General features: G+C 36.9%; 1 protein-coding gene across 1 annotated transcript; it reads right to left on the reverse strand.

Annotated features, from left to right (window-relative positions):
• Positions 1 to 736: 736 nt before the first annotated feature.
• On the reverse strand, positions 737 to 2,575 carry LOC110661229 (isoeugenol synthase 1-like). Its single transcript, XM_058148416.1, has 5 exons — positions 2,339 to 2,575; positions 2,104 to 2,238; positions 1,664 to 1,892; positions 1,078 to 1,281; positions 737 to 957 (listed from the first exon to the last, which is right to left on the reverse strand). Exons 1-5 carry the CDS (start codon positions 2,528 to 2,530, stop codon positions 758 to 760), a joined length of 960 nt encoding a protein of 319 aa, XP_058004399.1. The 5' UTR covers positions 2,531 to 2,575; the 3' UTR covers positions 737 to 757.
• Positions 2,576 to 22,475: the final 19,900 nt, after the last annotated feature.

The following is a 22,475-nucleotide window of genomic DNA, read 5'->3' on the forward strand; positions in this document are numbered from 1 at the left end:
GATTTTATTCTTGTATTGCAAGTCACAAATTTTTTTTTTTTTTGTTAAACACAAAACAAACTGATTATGCATTAGTAGAATCAAAATTCAATACATTCATAAGAAACGATAATAAAAAGGAGGCGGGTAAAACGTGACAACCCCACTCTTGATGATCAACATAGAAATAGCCACCCTAGCCAAACAATGGGCTGACTGGGTCGCAGACATACGAACAAAGAAAAAACATCGATGTTTAGCTCATGAACAAGGGCCTTAATATCAGAAACTAACTGCCAAAGTAAGAATGATCCTTAGAGTTATCATTGAACAAGCACTAAACAATCTGATTCAACAAGTAGATGATGGAAACCACTTGTCTTCAGCCATGAAAGAGCCTTCCTGGCAGAAATAGCTTCGGCAAGCTGGGAAAGTTGGCCCACAAGAGACTGAAATTTACCTCCCCAAAAAGCACATTGGTGATCTCTTAACAGCGACCCAATGCCCACCTTATCCGAAAACCATATCCATTGATGCATCGAAATTGCATTTTAAAACACCACAATTTGGAGGCTTCCATTTAACAATATAAGATACAGGTGAAACACTAAAGGATCAAGCGGACAATGACCCAATTTCCAATCATGCAAGTCACAATCTAATTCAACATCCATGTAATGGCACTAAAAAGACAAAAAAAAAAAAAAAAAAAAAAAAACACTTTTCGTTTTGTATTATTGCTGCAACGATCAATAACTTAGAAGTAAGATTTTAAGCCTCATGCAAATGCTGCTCGTTTGGGCTTAGGGGGATTAATCAAGCATAGATCGAGGAGGCTATCAACTGGAGTGTACTTGTGGTCAGGATATAACTTGGAGGCCTCCAGATCGTCTTCTGTGAGTTCAAAGCTCATCTGATCACCTTTGATGAATATGTTGTGCAGGATTGATACTGGGATGTTTTCTGGGAAAGTTAGGGCTGCAACCGATGAAACAGTTAATGATCATTCAGTTACTATATTCAGGCTAAAAAACAGTTCAAAATTTTCAGTTTCTCTATATCCATCAGAAACAAAGTTTCTTGATTAATAGATCTTACTCTCAGAAAGCTTGACAATTTCTTCCTCAGGAACATGAATCTTTTTGAAAGTTCGTCCTGTCTTTTTCTCCCAATAAGATATTAAATCTAACTGAGACACAATATTTCCTGGAGGCCGGTAGATTATAACACGGTTGGCCACTCTTAGATCTGTTGCTGCTCTCACTGTATAAGCTGCAACATCTTCCTCATAATTCAACACAGCTTCATGCCAAGGGAAAAACCAAGATGTTTTAGCGTACGCATAGATTAATATGCCAAATATGTTTTAATTTTCATAGGCTAAATCTTCAAATTCTTGTAGTTGTTCCTCGTATAAAAGTGTTTCATTGTTATCAGTCTCTAGGGTTTTTAGCTCAGGAGTTTGAACCAATCAGTGAAACCTTAGATAGTTATTATTATTTTATTTTATTTTTTGGTACAAATGGCTCTGACAGGGACTCATATTCGAGATGCTGTAGATGACTCTGATGCCACTGAGGTATTAGTATCTTATATAGTTATTATGAGTTTTCTTATCTTATCAGAAACCTCGGAAAGAAAAGGAAAAATAAAAATGGTAAAAGACAGGCAGGTTGCAACTCACCCTTAGCGTCACCTCTGCCATAAACAACAAGCTGGTCGGGCTTTTCATGTGGATGTAGGAGGTAATCGATAAAATATGCAGCAAATGAGTTTGCAGATACATAAGTGTATGGCACTCCTGCCGCTTCTGTTGCCCTTCTGATTCTTCGTTTATTGGCGAGGAGAGCTTCAAATGGTGGCAGCCCACTCACTCTGTCCACTTCGTTACCAAATTCTGAAGGAACAAACCTCTGAACATATTTTGTACACTTAATTAATTAATCATCATTTAATCAATATATGCAGATAGTTTGGTTCAAAAGAACTGGACTAAGACTATAAGATTATATATTTGAATTTTATATGGTTGGAACCCAATCCACAACAACAACAACAACAAAAAAAAAAAATAATAATAATAATAATAATAATAATAATAATAATAATAATAATAATAAAAACCTTTATACTGCCTGCTTCTTTCATGGCAGAGATAATTTTGAGCTGGTCAAGGTGTTGAGGAACAGCAAGAGCGGAAATCACCACATCTACTTGTTTAAGTGCGGAAACAAGCTTCTCATGCTCTTCCAATTCTCCCTGTAATTAAGTTATTTTTGCATAAATTAGATTAAACATGTCAGAATCACATAAATGAAAGGTAAATAATGATAATATATATATATATATATATATATACTCGAAACACAGTGACTCCCATGGACTGGAATTGCTTGTGAATGTGTAGCTTTGAAGAAAGAGTATGATTTGGTTTGAGTGGGCGAACATAGGCATAGGTAGGATGACACATGGACAAGCTTGCCTTCACCATGTATTCTCCTAGATACCCAGTTGCTCCAAATATCAGAATCTTGCTTTTCTCTGAATCCATTGCCTTTCTTCCTTGTACTTAATTAAGCTATGTACATATGCATACAGAACTTCTATTTGACCTTTTATACATGTAGAACCAGAACAGCCTTGGAGGGGAATTTATAATATATTTCTGCAGCACTAAAAAATATTGCTCCTCATAAATATAAAATTACAATTGATGTTCAAATTAAGGAAATTGAGTTTCATTTGTTATGTTGATTGCTTGTATTGAAAGAGAGAGCATGTGCTTGACTAATCTCTCCCTTAACAATAAACACCATACATATGATTCTTTTGAATGTACTCTTATTCAACAATGTGTACCTAGCTGCTTTATTCATTTCTTCAACATGTTTATATATATATATATATATATATATATATATTACTTTAAACCAACAAGGAACTAAATTTAAACAAAAATTTTCCAAAATGAGTTTGGATTAATAATATTGGAGAGGAACTTCGAACCCCATCATAAAAAATTTTTAAAAAAAAAATTACCCACACTTATTTTATTATAAATTTAAATACATATATATGAGTCTCGCCTATTTTATATGTAGATTTCATCAAATTTATTATATTTTTTAATTTATGATAGACTAAATCTATAGAAGAATTTCTCAAAATAAACTTATCTAGAAGCGAAGTGGCTGTGGTTCTATCTAATTTGGCCAGGTGGATTCCCTCATTTGTTTTTTCTGAAAAAAAAAAAAAAAGAAAAAACCTAGTTTGCTTTACTTGAGCAGGTCTGGCCTTTCTTTTTCTTTTTATGTACTAGCTGCTTTATTCATTTCTTGAACATGTATATATATATATATATATATATTCCAAAATGAGTTTGGATTAACAATATTGGAGAGGAACTTCGAACCCCATCATAAAAAATTAAAAAAAGAAAAATTTACCCACACTTATTTTGTTATAGATTTAAATACATATATATGAGTCTCGCCTATTTTATATGTAGATTTCATCAAATTTATTATATTTTTTAATTTATGATAGACTAAATCTATAGAAGAATTTCTCAAAATAAACTTATCTAGAAGCGAAGTGGCTGTGGTTCTATTCAATTTGGCCAGCTGGATTCTCTCATTTGTTTTTTCTGAAAAAAAAAAGAAAGAAAAAAACCTAGTTTGCTTTACTTGAGCAGGTCTGGCCTTTCTTTTTCTTTTTATGTATTTTTTGGAGCTGTCCTTTGTTTTGTTTTTTTTTTTTTTTTTATGATCCATGTAGGGTGTTAATTATCTTGATGATTCTTCAGTACATATATATATGAGGATTTGACTTTGTATTCCCTTCAGATCTAATTGACCTAGATTTTTATTAACGTAAAGATTTAAAAAGCAAGTTGCATCTTAATTTCAATGATAATGATAACAATAATAATAAATGTCAAGTCATTTCTTTTCAAATTATTAAAAAGGTTTAAATACAGAAAAAATCTACAAGCAGCATTAATTGAATTAGATATGAAAATTAATAAATGAGATTAATTAAGCTTGTAATGACAATTAAAGAATAAAAATATTTATTTAATAATCTAAAATGAGTAAAATATTAATAATTTAAAGAAAATAAAGAAAGAAGAGCTAATCACCAATTTCCATTTGTGGAGAAACAGCTTCAGATATTTGTGGAGAAAAGTTGGCAAAAGAATAGCTAGATTTTTATCAACGTAAAGATTTTAAAAGCAAGTTGCAACTTAACTTCAATGATAATAATAATAATAATAATAATAATAATAATAATAATAATAATAATAATAATAAGTGTCATTTTTTTTTTCAAATTATTAAAAAAGTCTAGATTTACAGAAAAAATCTACGAGCAACATCAGTTTAATTAGATATGAAAGTTGATAGATGAGATTAATTAAGCTTATAAAATTTTACTTCTAATCTCTGTAGTGAAGAAAATGGCAATTAAAGAATAAAAATATTTATTTATTAATCTAAAATTGATAAAATATTAATAATTTGAAGCAAATAAAGAAAGAAGAGCTAATCACCAATTGCTATTTGTGTGACGCCCCTTATCCGTTTATTGTATAGCCAAGCAAGAAGTACCACATTTGGTGCCAGAGCACCCTATCTTGTTTTATCATATCTATTGTAAATTTTTAATGTCATTTAAAATATGTATTCTATGCGTAGAATTTTTTTTTTATATCTAATATCTATGAAGACCCGGACAGAGCCTCTCCTGTTTTATTAGCATCTGGTGGGTTTTCACTATTCACCTGTTAACATGTCCATATTCATTTCACACATTTCCATATCATATTCTCTTGTATCATATCAATTACAATTATTTATGAGATCTAAAAATGAAGTATCATCTATTGTATTCATATAGAAATCCATAGATAATAAATTACAAATTTTCATTTCAATCTCAAAGTTTAATTACAAGTCCAAAATGAAATACATCATGACTAGACATAATTAACCAAAATACTAGTATATACATGAGCCATACCAAAATACAAAAGACCGGTGAGGTGACTGCGGGCGATGGTAGATCCGGTCGAGCTCTGTCGATGCACTCTTTGGTCTTTGCTCTGCGACTCGGGGTGATCTCCAGTACTTACGCGATGGAAAACTAACGCGCTAAGCATGACATTTAGTGGTGCATAATTTATAATAATAATAATTTAACAATTGAAATAATATCTGCAAATCGTAATTTCTGGGTTTTTACATTTTTATTGCTCTTTGGAAGCAATTAACATTATCGGGATCTTTTATAATTACTTATTGTATTTTAAGTCTTAATTAATTTTTATCAGTGCTCAAGAAACCTATAACAAATTATAAAAGCTGGATGCACGGGCGTATATTGGTTAGACAACCATATGTCTATCCAATATACGTCTGTCAGGCACGATGCCAGCTGTCGGGCACGAGACCCGCTGTCAGGCTTGTAAAGCCAGAAATAAAGTAGGCACAATGGCCAGTAAGTAGGCATATAGCCTATAGAATAATCATACTAAACATATTTGATCAGTTCATGATTTTCTCGGTAGACAGTACTGCTATCTGTAGTCCCTAATTGGTATACCAATTTATCCAAACTAAATAAATAAGTCTAGGCATACTATGGGCAATTAAACATTTTTTATTATTTTAGCACTATTCACTATTACTATTTTCTGGTACTGTTCAGTGGTACCATTAATTTCATATTAATATGACATTAGTCCCAATTTACATATTCATTTCATTTTTTAATATTTAATTATCCTTATGAGTATTTTAATTATCATATATAGTATTTTTCCCATGAACCTTTCTTTAGGTTCATTTTGATATGTTATCTTTATCTAGGAATTTGACTAGGTTAGAATGTCTATTTAGTCACACCTCCTTCATAACAATTGCTCCTCTATGTTTAAACTTAAATTTCAGTTTTTGAATCCTTAAATTTGGGGTTATAGAACTCAAGTTATGGTCAAAATACCATAACTAGTCCCTTTGCCTCTAAGCTATCCAGAATTTACAATTCCTGGTCAATAAACTTTGACCAGTCATTTGATCATTTTATGGTTATTTTTAGACTTAGGTCACATGATATGTTCCTCTATGTCTTAGGGACTCCCAGGTACAATTTCATAATTTTTCAAGCTTGGTATAGTGAGTTATAGTCAATGTGTTAACCTTGACTCTAAATCCTATAAAGGCAATAACCAAACTTCAGGGCAGTATGTTTGACCCTCTTTTTAGGGTCTTTACACTTAGAATTTGGCAAAGGTACCTAAATCAATATTGTAACCCTAAGTATCATGTTTCCAGATCATATTGGCACATCTCAAATGGAATTTCCTAGTGTGATTTATGGCCAAATGAACACACGGGTATCAAATGGCATTCTGGGTTCAACCTAACATTTTCCAGATTTCAATTCCTAACTTTGGCTAATATTTTCCCTAGGATGCAATGGTTTCTAGAGCTTGGTCAAAACATAAAAATTGTTGTGCTATGTCTTATAAAACTTTTAGCACTAGTTTCACTTAATTTGTAGCTTTGGAGACCAAGTTATGGCATTTTTGCCAAAACTGGTCAAGCATACCAAAGGAATAGTATTTTGGACAATTTATGGGTTGGCAGTTTTAATGACCCAACTTGTGCTAACAATTTGACTTGGTTAAAGGCAAAACTGGGTCAAGTGGTCTTCATGAAAACTGTTCCCCTTTGTCTAAGCTTTTTAATGGTTCCAAATTCAAGTCATTCTGACCTTCCTAGGGCAAGTTATGGCCATATGAACACATACTGTTCATATAGTCAATTCTGAGTCTAATCCAGCAAGCTACCCGTATTCAAGCCAAAATTTGACCAACCTATAAACGAAATTTGGGCAGGGTTTCTTCTTGAAAAATGAAGGTTTGGATGTCCCAAAACACCTCCAATTAGCTTCTACCAATTGGAGCAACACAAAGGGAGATATGGCAATAACAATCTACTAGATTCAATAACAACTCAACCTATAAGCAATAAGCACTCCAAATTTCAATCTCCTCCTTCTTCCAAACTCCAAATAAGCATACATGGCACTTCTAATACTCATTAATTAGTCTCAATTTCAACAATTCATCATCAAAATTTCATCATAATTCAACAGCCCCAAATTAACATTAAAGCCCTAACAATTTTTCAATTTCAATTATACATACAATTTAACCTATATACATGTCTATATTCACTCTCAAGCATCATTAAGCAAGTTTAATCATTCAGAAACCATCTAAACCTAGCTCTCCTTAAGGCTGCCAGAAATTAGAAGGAGTGTAGACTTACCATTTCTCTTAAATTTCAAGAGAAATCAACTCACCTCATGAAGCTCATCAACTTTAAAGAAGGAAGGGTGGGGCTTCTTTGCACTTACCTCTTATGTGTGACTCTTGTTGCCCTTGACAACTCAACTATTTCCTCTCCTAATGGCAGCCCAAGGATTGCTCTTGATGTGAGGATAAACTTTAATGAAGCTACTTGTGGAATTGGAGTCGATTTGCATAGAGGATGGGAGCTTGTCTAAGGTCCATCAACGGAGTTTCATTCTCTCACTTTCTCTCTCTTAGGTTACGGCAAGAATAAAAGTTGGAGAAGAAAGTGGACTTTTTTGTCCACTAATCCCTTGATTTAAGAATATATATATATATATATATATATATATATATATATATATATATATATATATATATATATATATATATATATATATATATAGTTAGTTAGTTAGTTAGTTAGTTAATTAATTAGAATCTTATTTACCTTTTTACCTTTATCAATTTTACTATTACTTTTAACTTTGAAAATTTTCATTTTTTTCTATAATTTTAATGGATTTTTAAATTTTATTTTCATTCAATTTAATTGACTTTTTGGTCAAAAGTCACCCCTAGGTGCCAAATGACCAAAATGCCCCTCATCAGGTCAAAGTCCAACTTTTTCGGTATCATTGATTTTATCCTTGACCCGATGGTCCTGTAATTTTTATATTATCTATTTAATTTTATTTTCATGCCTTTTTCATTTTATTTTTATATTATTTTAGTCCTCAAATTGTGCTTGAATAGCACTATTCACTGACCGTGGATGGCACTATTCTTAGCCTGAAAGCCTGGGACGTTACAACTTTCCCCTCTAAAAAGAATTTCGTCCTCGAAATTTATACCTGATGTGAAGAGCAGAGGAAACTGCAACTTCATCATCTCCTCGCTCTCCCATGTTGCCTCTTTTGTGTTGTGGTGTCTCCACAAGACTTTGACTAGTGAAATTCTCTTGTTTCTGAGCTCTTTCACCTCTCGTGCCAAGATTCTGACTGGTTCTTCTTCATATATCAAATCAGGTTGCACAATTACCTCCTTCGTTGAAATGACATGTGAAGGATCTGATCTGTATCTCCTGGGCATCGGAATACACTGTGGATCTTGTCTAGCTCAGGTGGTAAAGGTAGCCTGTAGGCTACTGGACCCACACGCTCAATGACATCGTATGAACCAATAAACCTAGGGCTTAACTTACCCTTCTTACCAAATCTCAGCACTTTCTTCCAAGGTAATATCTTAAGAAACACCTTATCGCCAACCTCATACTATATATCCTTCCTCCTCGGGTCGTCATATGACTTCTGTCTGTCCAAGGCAACTTTCAAATTGTCTCTGATGAGTTTCACTTTTTCCTCAGTCTGTCTCACTAAATCTGGGCCCACTACTTTTTCTTGACCCATTTCTGTCCAGCATAAGGGAGTCCTACATCTCCTCCCGTACAATGCTTCATATGGAGCCATTTTTATGCTGGTTTGGTAGCTATTGTTGTAAGCAAACCCTACCAAAGGAAGATACTTCTCCCAACTTCCTTCAAAATCAATGATACAGCTTCTCAACATATCCTCCAATACCTATCATGTGATTCATGTCATTTTTAGTAGTATTTTAACATCTATAATAATTTACTAGGTTCTAAGGGTTACCTGAATCACCCGTTCTGCCTGTCCATCTGTCCGTGGATGAAAAGTCGTACTGAAGTGTAGTCGAGTGCCTAAAGACTCCTATAGCCTCTTCTAAAACCTCAAAGTAAATCTCGGGTCTCGATCAGATATGATCGATGTTGGCACTCCATGTAGCCGGACTATCTCATCTATGTAAATTTTTACTAATCTCTGTAATGAGTAGTCGGTTCTAACTAGTAGGAAATGAGCTGACTTGGTCAATCTATCCACAATCACCCATATAGTATCATGCTTCCTCTGTGTCAATGGTAGCCCAGTCACAAAATCCATGGTGACGCGGTCCCATTTCTATTCTGGTATGGATATAGGTTGCAACAACCCTGATAGAACCTGATGCTCAGCCTTAACCTGCTGGCATGTCAAACATCTAGTCACTAAATCACTAATCTCTTTCTTCATTCCAGGCTACCAATAATGTGTTTTCAGGTCTTGGTACATCTTGGTACTTCCTGGGTGCAGAGCATGAAAGCTACTGTGTGCCTTTTTCAAGATATTCTTCTTAAGTTTCTCATCTCTTGGTACACATATTCTGCCTTTATACTACAGGCACTCATCTCCTTTCAACTCATAATCAGTCTCCTTCCCCTCTTGAGTTTTGCCCATAACAGTTAGCAACTTTTCATCCCTTAACTGGACTTCTTGTATTTGCTGTAACAAACTTGGCTTTACACACAACTCAGCTAAAAGTACCCCATCCTGTGCAAAAGACAACCGAGCATTCAATGCTCTCAAAGCCATCATGGACTTCCTATTTAGGGCGTCAGCCACTACATTTGCCTTTCCAAGATGGTAGTTGATCACACAGTCATAGTCTTTAAGGAATTCAATCCATCTCCTCTATCTCAGATTGAGTTCCTTCTGAGTTGGCAAGTACTTTAGACTCTTATGATCAGTGTAGATGTAACACTTCTCACCATATAGGTAATGCCTCCATATATTCAATGCAAATATTATTACCGCCAATTCCAGATCATGAGTTGGGTAGTTTTTTTCATGTGGCCTTAGTTGTCTAGAAGCATAGGCAACTACTTTCCCTTCCTGCATTAGAACACACCCAAGCCCATTATGAGAGGCATCACTGTAGATCACATAGTCTTTCTCTGACTCTGGCTGTGTCAACACTGGACCTTCTGTAAGCATAGTCTTCAGCTTCTTAAAGCTAGTTTGACATTTATCATTCCAGTCAAACTTTGCATTCTTATGCAGTAACTTAGTCAGTGGGGCTGCTATATGGGAAAATCCCTTCATAAATCTCCTGTAGTATCCAGCTAACCCCAAAAAGCTTTTGACTTCCGTTACATTTCTGGTAGGCTTCCATTCAACTATTGCTTCAATTTTCCTTGGATCTACCCTGATCCCATCTGCTGACATAATGTGTCCAAGGAAGGATATCTCATCCAACCAAAAGTCACACTTAGACAACTTAGCATACAACTGCTTTTCCCATAGTGTCTGTAGTACTACTCTCAGGTGTTCATCATGCTCTTCCCGGTTCTTAGAATACACCAAGATATCATCGATAAAGACCACAGCAAACCGATCTAAGTGGGGATGAAAGATGTGATTCATTAGGTCCATGAAAGCTGCTGGTGCATTTATCAGCCCAAATGGCATCACTAGGAACTCACAGTGTCCATACCGGGTCCTGAGAGCAATTTTAGGAACATCTATCTCCTTCACTCTCAACTGGTGATAGCCTGATCTGAGATCTATCTTGGAGAATACTCCAGCTCCCCTCAACTGATCAAACAGGTCATCTACCCTAGGTAAAGGGCATTTGTTTTTCACAGTCACCTTATTCAGCTACCAGTAGTCTATACATAGTCGAAGGGTACCATCCTTCTTCTTCACAAATAGCACTGGTGCTCCCCAGGGTGACACACTAGGGTGTATGAAGCCCTTGTCTAGTAGCTCCTGTAACTGAACTTTTAACTCTCTCAGTTTAGTAGGTGCCATCCTATATGGAGTAATGGACATCGGTGCAGTACCCGACATAACCTCTATGGCAAACTCCACGTCTCAATTGGGTGGCAAACCCGGCAACTCTTCTGGAAACACATTCGAAAAATCACATACAGTGGGGGATCTCCTGCATGCTTGGGCTAGTCTTCCTACTGTCAACCACATGTGCTAAGAAAGCCTTACAGCCTTTTCTTATCAATCTCCTGGCTGTTGTGGCTGATATGATGGTGGAAAGACAACCCGTTCCTTCACCCACAATTGTAACCTCATCCCCATCTACTGTCTGTAGTGACATCCTCTTTAGCCAACAATCTACCATCGCCTGATGACGTGATAACCAGTCCATACCCAATATCACATCGAACTTATGGAATGGTAGCTCAATCAAGTCAGCTAAAAACTCATACCCTTGTATTTTCAGAGGACAACCCTTGTAGACCTTTTTCACCATGACACTATGGCCTAAAGGGTTTGTGACTTATATGTCCTCTTCTAACTCCTCTATCTGTACCCCTCTATCAACTGGCGGTGTGATATACACATATGAATGTGTGGAACCCAGATCAATTAATGCACATACTAGCAGATCATAAAGAGAAAATGTACCTCTAATGACATCAACTGGCTCCAGCTCATCTCGAGCTCTCATAACATAAGCACGAAGTGCTACCCTAGTCTCCTGCCTCTGTACTATCTCTACAGTAGGCCTATGTGATGTACCTGCTGTATCAGGCCTCACGGGTCTTCTACCCTTCTGTGCTGCTGGGGCAGACCTCTCCATCTAAGATGGAGCAGTGGGAGCACTAGTGTTCCTTTGTGGACAATCCTTTAGGAAGTGATCCGTAGACGCACATCTAAAACATCCACCCATTAACAATCTGCACTCTCCTCTGTGGGGTCTACCACAATGTACGCAAGCAGGTGGTGGGGCTGATCGCCATGTAGCTGCACCAGGTGAACTACCCACTAATGCACCAGACTGTCCTCCTCTTCTCCTTGGAGCAAATCGAGACTTTTTTTTCTTGCCCCAACCTTGAGTCTGAACCTAAGACTCCTTGGGCCTCTTACTACCTATGCCTGCTGAACCAGATTGACCAGAACCAAAACCCCTCTTGCATTGCCTATCCTTTCTGGACTGCTCTTCATTTCTGACTCTCTCCACATCAAGGGCTGATGCTACCAACAGAGAGAAATCTGTGAAGTGGTGAGATGTCACTATCAACCTGATGTTCTCATTCAATTTGTCCTCAAATCTTCTGCATTTATCAACCTTTGTCTGTATCAACTCCAATGCATATCCGCTAAGTCTCATAAATTCCCGCTCATATTCGGAGACTGTCAGCTGCCTCTGTCTCAGTGCCAGGAATTCTCTCCTTCTGGCCTCCAAGTACACATGACTGATGTATTTCTTTCTGAATTCAGCCAGAAAGAACTCCCAGGTAATCTGTGCAGGCTGTACCACTCTAGATACTATCACCCACCATCTATATACATCCTCCTATAGCAGTGACAGAGCACATTCCAACTGCTGCTCTGGGGTGCAGTGCAACTGCTACAATACCCTCTCTGTCCTCTCCAGCCAATACTCTACTGTAGCTAGATCATCATCCCTCTTACCTCTGAAGTCAACTGCCCCATACTTCCACAGTCTCTCTAGTGGAGATCTGTGTACAGGTTGCGGCTGTGGGGGTAGAGGTGGTTGTACAGGTGGTGGTGGTGGCTGTGGCTGTGGAGGTGGAGGTGGCTATGGCTGAGGAATGGCTCCGGCGACCTGACGAAACAACTGTGTTATCTGTTCATAGAAGGCCTGTTGTGCCCTGCTCACAGTACCTCGAGATGACTATGCTCTACTACCACTTCTCCCCCGACTAGGAGCAGGTGCGTGACTCTCTACTTCCTCCTCTATTGGTCCTAGAGGTCCGTGCTCTGAAGAATTAGATGCCATCGATCCTATAAAACAGACAAAGAAATAGATCTGCATTAGTGTCACCTCGACTCTATTTAAAGGCCCATGCATGTGATGCACTCGATCTATTTCTAACTATTTAGGTCTAGGACCGCCTAAACCTCGGCTCTGATACCACTAAATGTGACGCCCCTTACTCGTCTACTATATAACTGAGCAAGAAGTGCCACATTCGGTGCCGAAGCACCCTATCTTGTTTTATCATATCTATTGTAAACTTTTGATGTCATTTAAAACATGTATTCTATGTGTAGAATTTTTTTTTTTTTAATATCTTATACTTGTGGAGACCCAGACAGAGCCTCCCCTGTTTTATTAGCATCTGGCAGGTTTCCACTAATCACCTGTTAACATGTCCATATTCATTTCACACATTTTCATATCATATTCTCTTGTATCATATCATTTACAATTATTTATGAGATCTAAAAATGAAATATCATCTATTGTATTCATATAGAAATTTATAGATAATAAATTACAAGTTTTCATTTCAATCTCAAAGTTCAATTACAAGTCCAAAATGAAATACATCATGACTAGACATAATTAACCAAAATATTAGTCTATACATGGGCCCTAACAAAATACAAAAGACCGATGAGGTGACTCTAGACAGTGGCAGATCTGGTCAGAGCTTTGTCAATGCGCTACTGGTGCTGCTACTGCAGCAGCTGGGACTGATCTCTAGTACCTACGCGATGGAAAACCAACGCACTAAGCATGACGCTTAGTGGTGGATAATTTATCATAATAATAATTTAACAATTGAAATAATATCTGCAAATCATAATTTCTGGGTCTTTACATTTTTATTGCTCTTTGGAAGCAATTAACATTATCGGGATCTTTTATGATTACTTATTATATTTTAAGTCTTAATTAATTTTTATTAGTGCCCAAGAAACCTATAACAAATTATAAAAGCTGGATGCACGAGTGTATATATTGGTTAGACAGCCATATGTCTATCCAATATACGTCTGTCAGGCACGAGGCCAGTTGTCGAGCACGAGACTCGCTGTCAGGCTTGTAAAGCCAGAAATAAAGTAGGCACAATGGCCAGTAAGTGGGCATATAGCCTGTAGAACAATCATACCAGACATATTTTGTCAGTTCATGATTTTCTTGGTAGGTAGTACTACTATCTGTAGTCCCTAATTGGTATACCAATTTATCCAAACTAAATAAATAAGTCTAGGTATACTATGGGCAATTAAACACTTTTTATTATATTAGCACTATTCACTGTTACTATTTTCTGGTACTGTTCAGTGGTACCATTAATTTCATATTAATAGGACATTAGTCCCAATTTACATATTCATTTCATTTTTTAATATTTAATTATCCTTATGAGTATTTTAATTATCATATATAGCATTTTTCCCATAAACCTTTCTTTAGGTTCATTTTGATGTGTTATCTTTATCTAGGAATTTGACTAGGTTAGGATGTCTATTTAGTCACACCTCCTTCATAACAATTGCTCCTCTATGTTTAAACTTAAATTTCAGTTTTTGAATCACTGAATTTGGGGTTATAGAACACAAGTTATGGTCAAAATACCATAACTGGTCCCTTTGCCTCTAAGCTATCCAGAATTTATAATTCCTGGTCAATAAACTTTGACCAATCATTTGATCATTTTATGGTCATTTTTAGACTTAGGTTCCTTCACACGATATGTTCCTCTATGTCTTAGGGACTCCCAGGTATAATTTCATAATTTTTCAAGCTTGGTATAGTGAGTTATGGTCAATGTATTAACCTGGACTCTCAATCCTATAAAGGCAATAACCAAACTTTAGGGCAGTATGTTTGACCCTCTTTTTAGGGTCTTTACACTTAGAATTTGGCAAAAGTGTCTAAATCAATGTTGTAACCCTAAGCACATTGTTTCCAGATCATATTGGCACATCTCAAATGGAATTTCCTAGTGGAAGTTATGGCCAAATGAATACACAGGTATCAAATGGCATTCTGGGTTCAACTTAACATTTTCTAAATTTCAATTCCTATCTTTGGCTAATATTTTCCCTAGGATGCAATGGTTTCTAGAGCTTGGTCAAAACATAACAATTATTGTGCTATGTCTTATAAAACTTTTAGCACTAGTTTCACTTAATTTGCAGCTTTGGAGACCAAGTTATGGCATTTTTGCCAAAACTGGTCAAGCATACCAAAGGAACAGTATTTTGGACAATTTCTGGGTTGGCAGTTTTAGTGACCCAACTTGTGCTAACAATTTGACTTGGTTAACTGCAAAACTGGGTCAAGTGGTCTTCATGAAAACTATTCCCCTATGTCTAAGGTTTTTAATGGTTCCAAATTCAGGTCATTCTGACCTTCCTAGGGCAAGTTATGGCTATATGAACACATACTATTCATATAGTCAATTCTGAGTCTAATCCAGCAAGCTACTCGTATTCAAGCCAAAATTTGACTAACCTATGAATGAAATTTGGGCAGGGTTTCTTCTTAAAAAATGAAGGTTTGGATGTCTCAAAACACCTCCAATTGGCCTTAAACCAATTAGGGCAACAAAAAGGGAGATATTATAATAACAATCTACTGGATTCAATAACAACTCAACCTGCAAGCAATAAGCACTCCAAATTTCAATCTCCTCCTTCTTCCAAACTCCGAATAAGCATACATGGCACTTCTAATACTCATTAATTAGTCTCAATTTCAACAATTCATCATCAAAATTTCATCATAATTCAACAGCCCCAAATTAACATTAAAGCCCTAACAATTTTTCAATTTCAATTATACATACAATTCAACCTATATACATGTCTATATTCACTCTCAAGCATTATTAAGCAAGTTTAATCATTCAGAAACCATCTAAACCTAGCTCTCTTTAAGGCTGCTAGCAATTAGAAGGAGTGTAGACTTACCATTTCTCTTAAATTTCAAGAGAAATCAACTCACCTCATGAAGCTCATCAACTTTAAAGAAGGAAGGGTGGGGGTTCTTTGCACTTACCTCTTATGTGTGACCCTTGTTGCCCTTGATAACTCCAATATTTCCTCTCCTAATGGTAGCCCAAGGATTGTTCTTGATGTGAGGATAAACTTTAATGAAACTACTTGTGGAATTACAGTCGATTTGTGTGGACGATGGGACCTTGTCTAAGGTCCATCAATGGAGTTTCATTCTCTCACTTTCTCTCTCTTAGGTTACGGCAAGAATAAAAGTTGGAGAAGAAAGTGGACTTTGCTATCCACTTATCCCTTGATTTAAGAAAGCTACTTGTGGAATTGCATCACATGAAATAGTTGCATCTCATGCATGGGCCTTTGGATAGAGTCGAGGTGGCACTAATGTAGATCTATTCTTTGTCTATTTTATAAGATCGATGGCATCTGATCCTTCCGAGCATGGACCTCTAGGACCGATAGAGGAAGAGGTAGGGAGTTATACTCTTGCACCTGCTCCTAGTAAGGAGCGAAGCAGCAGAGCAGAGTCATCTCGAGGTACTGTGAGTAGGGCATAGCAGGCCTTCTGTGAACAGATGACACAGCTGCTCCGTCAAGTCACCGAAGCTATACCTCAGCCACAGCCACAGCCACCACCACCACAACCTGTATAGCCACCATCACCCCCACAGCCACAACCTGTACATAGATCTCCACTAGAGAGACTGCAGAAGTATGGGACAGTTGACTTCAGGGGTAAGAGGGAGGATGATCCAACCATAGCAGAATATTGGCTGGAGAGGACAAAGAGGGTTTTGCAGTAGCTCCACTGCACCCCAGAGCAACAGTTGGAGTGTGCTCTATCCCTATTATAGGAGGATGCATATAGATGGTAGGTAACAGTATCGAGAATGGTACAGCTTGCATAGATCACTTGGGAGTTCTTTCTGGCTGAATTCAGAAAGAAATATATTAGCCATGTGTACTTGGAGGCCAGAAGGAGAGAATTCCTGGCACTGAGGCAGAGGTAACTTACAGTCTCTGAATATGAGCAAGAATTTATGAGACTTAGTAGATATGCATTAGAGCTAATGCCTACAGAGGTTGATAAGTGTAGAAGGTTTGAGGATGGACTGAATAACAACATTTGACTGATAGTTACATCTCACCACTTCACAGATTTCTCCCTATTAGTAGCGTCAGCTCTGGATGTAGAAAGAGTAAGAAATGAGGAGCAGTCCATGAGGGACAGACAGCATAAGATAGGTCCTGGACAGGGCCAGTTTAGTGCACCAGCTACTAGTAGTAAGAAGCATAAGGGTTCACAGACTAGACACAAGGCCAGAGGGGCTAGTCTGGAGTATCTATAGCTAGTTCACTGGGGTACAGTAACAAGAAAATCAATTTCAGTGCCAGAATGTACCCACTGTGGTAGGATACACAGAGGGGAGTGTCGACTGTTGACTGGTGGATGTTTCAGATGTGGGTCTATGGATCATTTCATATAAAGTTGTCCATAGGGGAGTGCTCCCACTGCACTACCACAGACAGAGAGGACTACCCCTGCAACATAGAGGGGTAGAAGACTTGTGAGGCCTGAGTAACAGGTACGTCACAGTGGGCTTCTAAGACTACAAAACTGCCCGAGGCTAAAGTAGCACCCCGTGTGTACGCTATGGCTCGAAAGGAGCCAAATTTGGTAGACGTTATCAGAGGTACATTTCCTAATTATAATACCTTTAAGTATGTATTGATAGACCCTAATTATATTCACCCCTATATATACATTATACCTCCTGTTAAAAGAGGATACAAAGAGATGGGTTAGAAGATGACATGCTTGTCACCAACCCTTTGAATCATAAGGTTATGGTAGATTATCAACCGAAAAGGATCGTATCAAAGATAATAGATGGAAATGAGAAGGAGGCTATATATGAGATGAAAGAAGATGAGTACAGAACTGGTTGAGGAAAAAAAAAAGAGTTAGTCTATTGGGATTATACCGTGGTAACTATGCAATGCTCTTGATGTTTGTGCTGTAAGCTATAGAATACATTACCGACTTGGGACTATTGTGTAGAGCTACATATTTCCAATAGTAAATCGAGATAAGAATAAGATTGTAGAATAAGGATTAATAAGACAGACTAAAGAAAAAATAAAGTATTATAACATAAAAAGGAGAAAAGACAAGAAGATAGCGGTCCCTCGATTATTTACACTGTGTAAATTTTGAGAATGAAATTTTATTTAGAGGGGAAGAATTGTAATGCCCTCACCATAGGAAGTCTGTACATTTTACTGTTCTGACGACTAATGTCTGTTCGAACAGTCAGGATGTCTGGAACTACACTTAAATTATAATGAGGCATAAATTAATGAAATAAATATTAAAAAAATATAGGAAAAATTTTGAGAAATAAAATAAAATTTAGAGAATTTATTAATTGGTATAAAATAATAAAAACAATCCGATGAGCATCATGAAGGGCATTTTGGTCATTTCACTCCTAGAGGTGAATTTTGACCTAAATGTCAAATTAAAATTAGGAAACAAAATAATTAACATAAATTAAATTATGAATTTGAATTTGAAAAATAAGAAGAGAAAGAAGAAGAAAAGAAAAGAAAAGAAAAGAAAGAAAATAGACTTATGAAATTTAAAAATAATAAAGTATAATAATTATAGAAAATATATAAATACTCATAAGATGACAAAAAGCCACCAACTCACTTCTTCTTCTTCTTCTTCTTCTTTCTCCCTTGTGTGCAGCCCACCATTGTTCCCTCTTCCTCCATTTTTTTTCCCAAGCTTCAAGCTTGAATCTTCCTCTATTTAACCATCAAAACCTTTAGCACCCTTCACAAAAAATACTCCTCACTCCATAAGGAAGCCATAAATACCCATAAGAAGTAAGAAAGTTGAGGTTTGGGAAGCTCGAGTAAGGTTAGTGCTCTAATCCATCTTTCCTTCTTCATTAAACATGAAAGGCATGTTTATCTAAGGATAAATTTCGTGAAATTAAAAAGTAAACCTTGAGGGAAGAATCTTTGATTTTTCGGCAGCCCTAGGGGAGACATGAAATTGATGGTTTTTGTTGGTTTAAATTAGGTTAGGGAAGTGAACTAATAAGGTATTATATATTGGAATTGATTTGCATTTAAATTTCATGAGATTGAAAATTGTGAGTTAGGGTTTGACCTAACTTTGGCACTTTTGTATTATACCTTGCAATTGGGATTGTTGAGATATGTTGATGATATATAGAAGTGCTATGAATGTCAAAGTGAAGTAAGGGAGTTGGAGGAAATTGAGATTGGGAGTGTTTAATTTTCCGTAGGTTGGGACTTAATGAGTCCAGTCCACTTTTTGAACCATAACTGAAGATGTGTGGCTCCAATTGGTATGAGGCCAATTGAAAGTGAAAATAGACTCAAAATAGCCCATTTTTCATGCAGACACCATGCCCAAATTTTGCCAAAATCATGACCAATTCCCTGTCCAAACCCGGATGACCAAACACTGAAACCCAGAAAATGACCAAATGAACAGTACGTGTTCATTTGGTCATAACTCTCTCTATACTGGTCAAATGACCTAAAATTTGCATCAATGGAAAGCTTAGACATAGGGCTACACTTTTATGAAGACTAGTTGACCCAGTTAACCAATTCAAATTATTAGCACAAGTTAGGTCACTAAAACTGCCAACCCAGAAATTGTCCAAAATACTGTTCCTTTGGTATGCTTGACCAGTTTTGGCAAAAATGCCATAACTTGGTCTCCAAAGCTGAAAATTGTGTGCAACTAGTGCCAAAAGTTTTATAAGACATAGCATAACAATTTTTATGTTTTGATCAAGCTCTAGAAACCATTGCTTCCTAGGGAAAATTTTAACCAAAGTTAGGAAATGAAATCTGGAAAATGTTAAGTTGAACCCAGAATGCCATTTGATACCTGTGTGTTCATTTGGCCTTAACTCCCACTAGGAAATTCCATTTGAGATGTGCCAATATGATCTGGAAACATGATACTTAGGACTACAACATTGATTTAGAAACTTTGCCAAATTCTAAGTGTAAAGACCCTAAAAAGAGGGACAAACATACTACCTTGAAGATTGACTATTGCCTTTATAGGATTAAGAGTCCAGGTTAATACATTGACTATAACTCACTATACTAAGATTGAAAAATTATGAAATTGTACCTAGGAGTCCCTAAGACATAGATGAACATATCTTGTGAAGGAGCCTAAGTTTAAAAATGACCATAAAATGATCAAATGACTAGTCAAAGTTTATTGACCAGGAATTGTAAATTCTGGACAGCTTAGAGGCAAAGGGACTAGTTATGGTATTTTGACCATAACTTGAGTTATATATCCCAAAATTCAGTGATTTAAAAACTGAAATTCAAGTTTAAACATAGAGGAGCAATTGTTATGAAGGAAGTGTGACCAAATAGACATTCTAACCTTGTCAAATTCCTAGATAAAGATAACATATCAAAATGAACCTAAAGAAAGGTTCATGGGAAGAATGCTATACATGGTGATTAAAATACTCATAAGGCTAAGTAAATATTAAAAATGATATGAATATGTAAATTGGAACTAATGTTCTATTAATATAAAATTAATGGTACCACTGAACAGTACCAGAAAATAGTAACAGTGAATAGTGCTAAAATAATTAAAAATATTTAATTAGCCATAGTATACCTAGACTTATTTATATAGTTTGGATAAATTGGTATACTAATTAGGGATTACAGATAGCAGTACTGCCTCCTGAGAAAATCATGAACTGACAATATATGTCTGGTATGATTGTTCTACAGGCTATATGCCTACTTACTGGCCATTGTGCCTACTTTATTTCTGGCTTTACAAGCTGGCGATGGGGTCTCGTGCCCAACGGTGGCCTTGTGCACGACAGACGATATCTTTGGATGGACATATGATCTGTATACACCCGTGCATCCAGGTTTTATAATTTGTTTTAGGTTTCTTGAGCACTGATAAAAATTAATTAAGACTTAAAATATAGTAAGTAATCATAAAAGATCCTGATAATATTAATTATTTGCAAAGAGCAATAAAAATGTAAAGGACCCAGAAATTATGATTTACAGATATTAATTCAATTGTTTAATTATTGTTATTATAAATTATGCATCACTAAGCGTTATGCTTAGTGCATTGGTTTTGCATCGCATAGGTACTGGAGATCAGCAGTCGCCACAATAGTAGCCGCCATAGTAGTGTTCAGACAGAGTTCCGACCAGATCTGCCATCGACTAGAGTCACCTCACTAGTCTTTTGTATCTTGGTAGGGCCCATGTATAGACTAGTATTTTGGTTCATTATGTTTAATCATAATGTAATTGTAACACCCTAGGCAAATCCCACATCCACAAAACACGAGAGAGATGCTGGGTTTATAAGTTGGTGGTTCGTAACCCCTAGTGACACGTTTTAAAACCGTGAGGGCTTCGGTCCAGAGCGGACAATATCACTAGTGGGCCGGACCATTACATTTAGTGGTATTAGAGCAAAGATTTAGGCGATCCTAGACCTAGATAGATAGAAAGAAATAGTTGCATCACATGCATGGGCCTTTACATAGAGTCGAGGTGACACTAATGTAGATTTGTTCTTTATCTGTTTTATAGGATCGATGGCATCTGATCCTTCAAAGCATGGACCTCTAGGACCGATAGAGGAGGAAGTAGAGAGTCATGCACCTGCACTTGCGTTTAGTCAGGGGAGCAGTAGTAGTAGAGCAGAACCATCATTGGGTACTTTATTAAGGACACAACAGGCCTTCCTAGAGCAAATGACTCAATTGCTCCGTCAGGTCACTGGAGCTATGCCACCACCTCCCCAGCTAGTATATAGGACCCTAGTAGAGAGAGTTAGAAATGATGAGCAGTTTAGGAGTGACAAACAGTGCAAGAGAGGGTCTAAACCTGGCCAGTCCAGCGCAGCTGCTACAGAGAGCAAGAGACCCAAGGGGTCTCAGGGTTAGATTCTGAACAGAGGCAGAGGTTCTAATTTGCCCCGAGGAGAGGAGGTTAGACGGGTGTATCAATTGGCAATGCTGCGAGTCCTATAGCATGGAGATCAACCTCGATGCCAGTTTGTACACATTGTAAGAAGAACCACAGAGGAAAGTGTAGATTGCTAACGAGTGGATGCTTCAGATGTGGGTCCATAGAGCATTTTTTTGAGAGATTGCCCACGGAGGAGTGCTCCCACAGCTCCACCACAGACTCAGAAATCTACCCCGACAGTACAGAGGGGTAGAAGACCGATGAGACCAGAGATAGCTGGTACATCACAGAGAGCTTCTAAGACTATAGAACACCCTGAGGCTGAAGTAGCATCCCATGTGTACGCTATGGCTCGAGAGGAGCCAAATCCGGTAGACATTATCAGAGGTACATTTCCTAATTATAATACCTTTAAGTATGCATTGATAGACCCTAACTATGTTCACCCCTATATATGCATTGTACCTCCTGTTGAAAGAGGATACCGATAGATGGGTCAGAAGATGACATGCTTGTCACCAACCCTT

This window comes from Hevea brasiliensis, chromosome 6 (genome assembly GCF_030052815.1).
Source record: "Hevea brasiliensis isolate MT/VB/25A 57/8 chromosome 6, ASM3005281v1, whole genome shotgun sequence".
Classification (NCBI taxonomy): Eukaryota; Viridiplantae; Streptophyta; class Magnoliopsida; order Malpighiales; family Euphorbiaceae; genus Hevea; species Hevea brasiliensis.

Coding starts and splice junctions, on each gene's coding strand:
- LOC110661229 (XM_058148416.1), bottom strand. CDS start 2,530: ATGGATTCAGAGAAAAGCAAGATTCTGATATTTGGAGCAACTGGGTAT. Junction 1,893..2,103: donor AAGAAGCAGGCAGTATAAAG/GTTTTTATTATT, acceptor AAATATGTTCAG/AGGTTTGTTCCTTCAGAATT. Junction 1,282..1,663: donor TGGCAGAGGTGACGCTAAGG/GTGAGTTGCAAC, acceptor CTTGGCATGAAG/CTGTGTTGAATTATGAGGAA.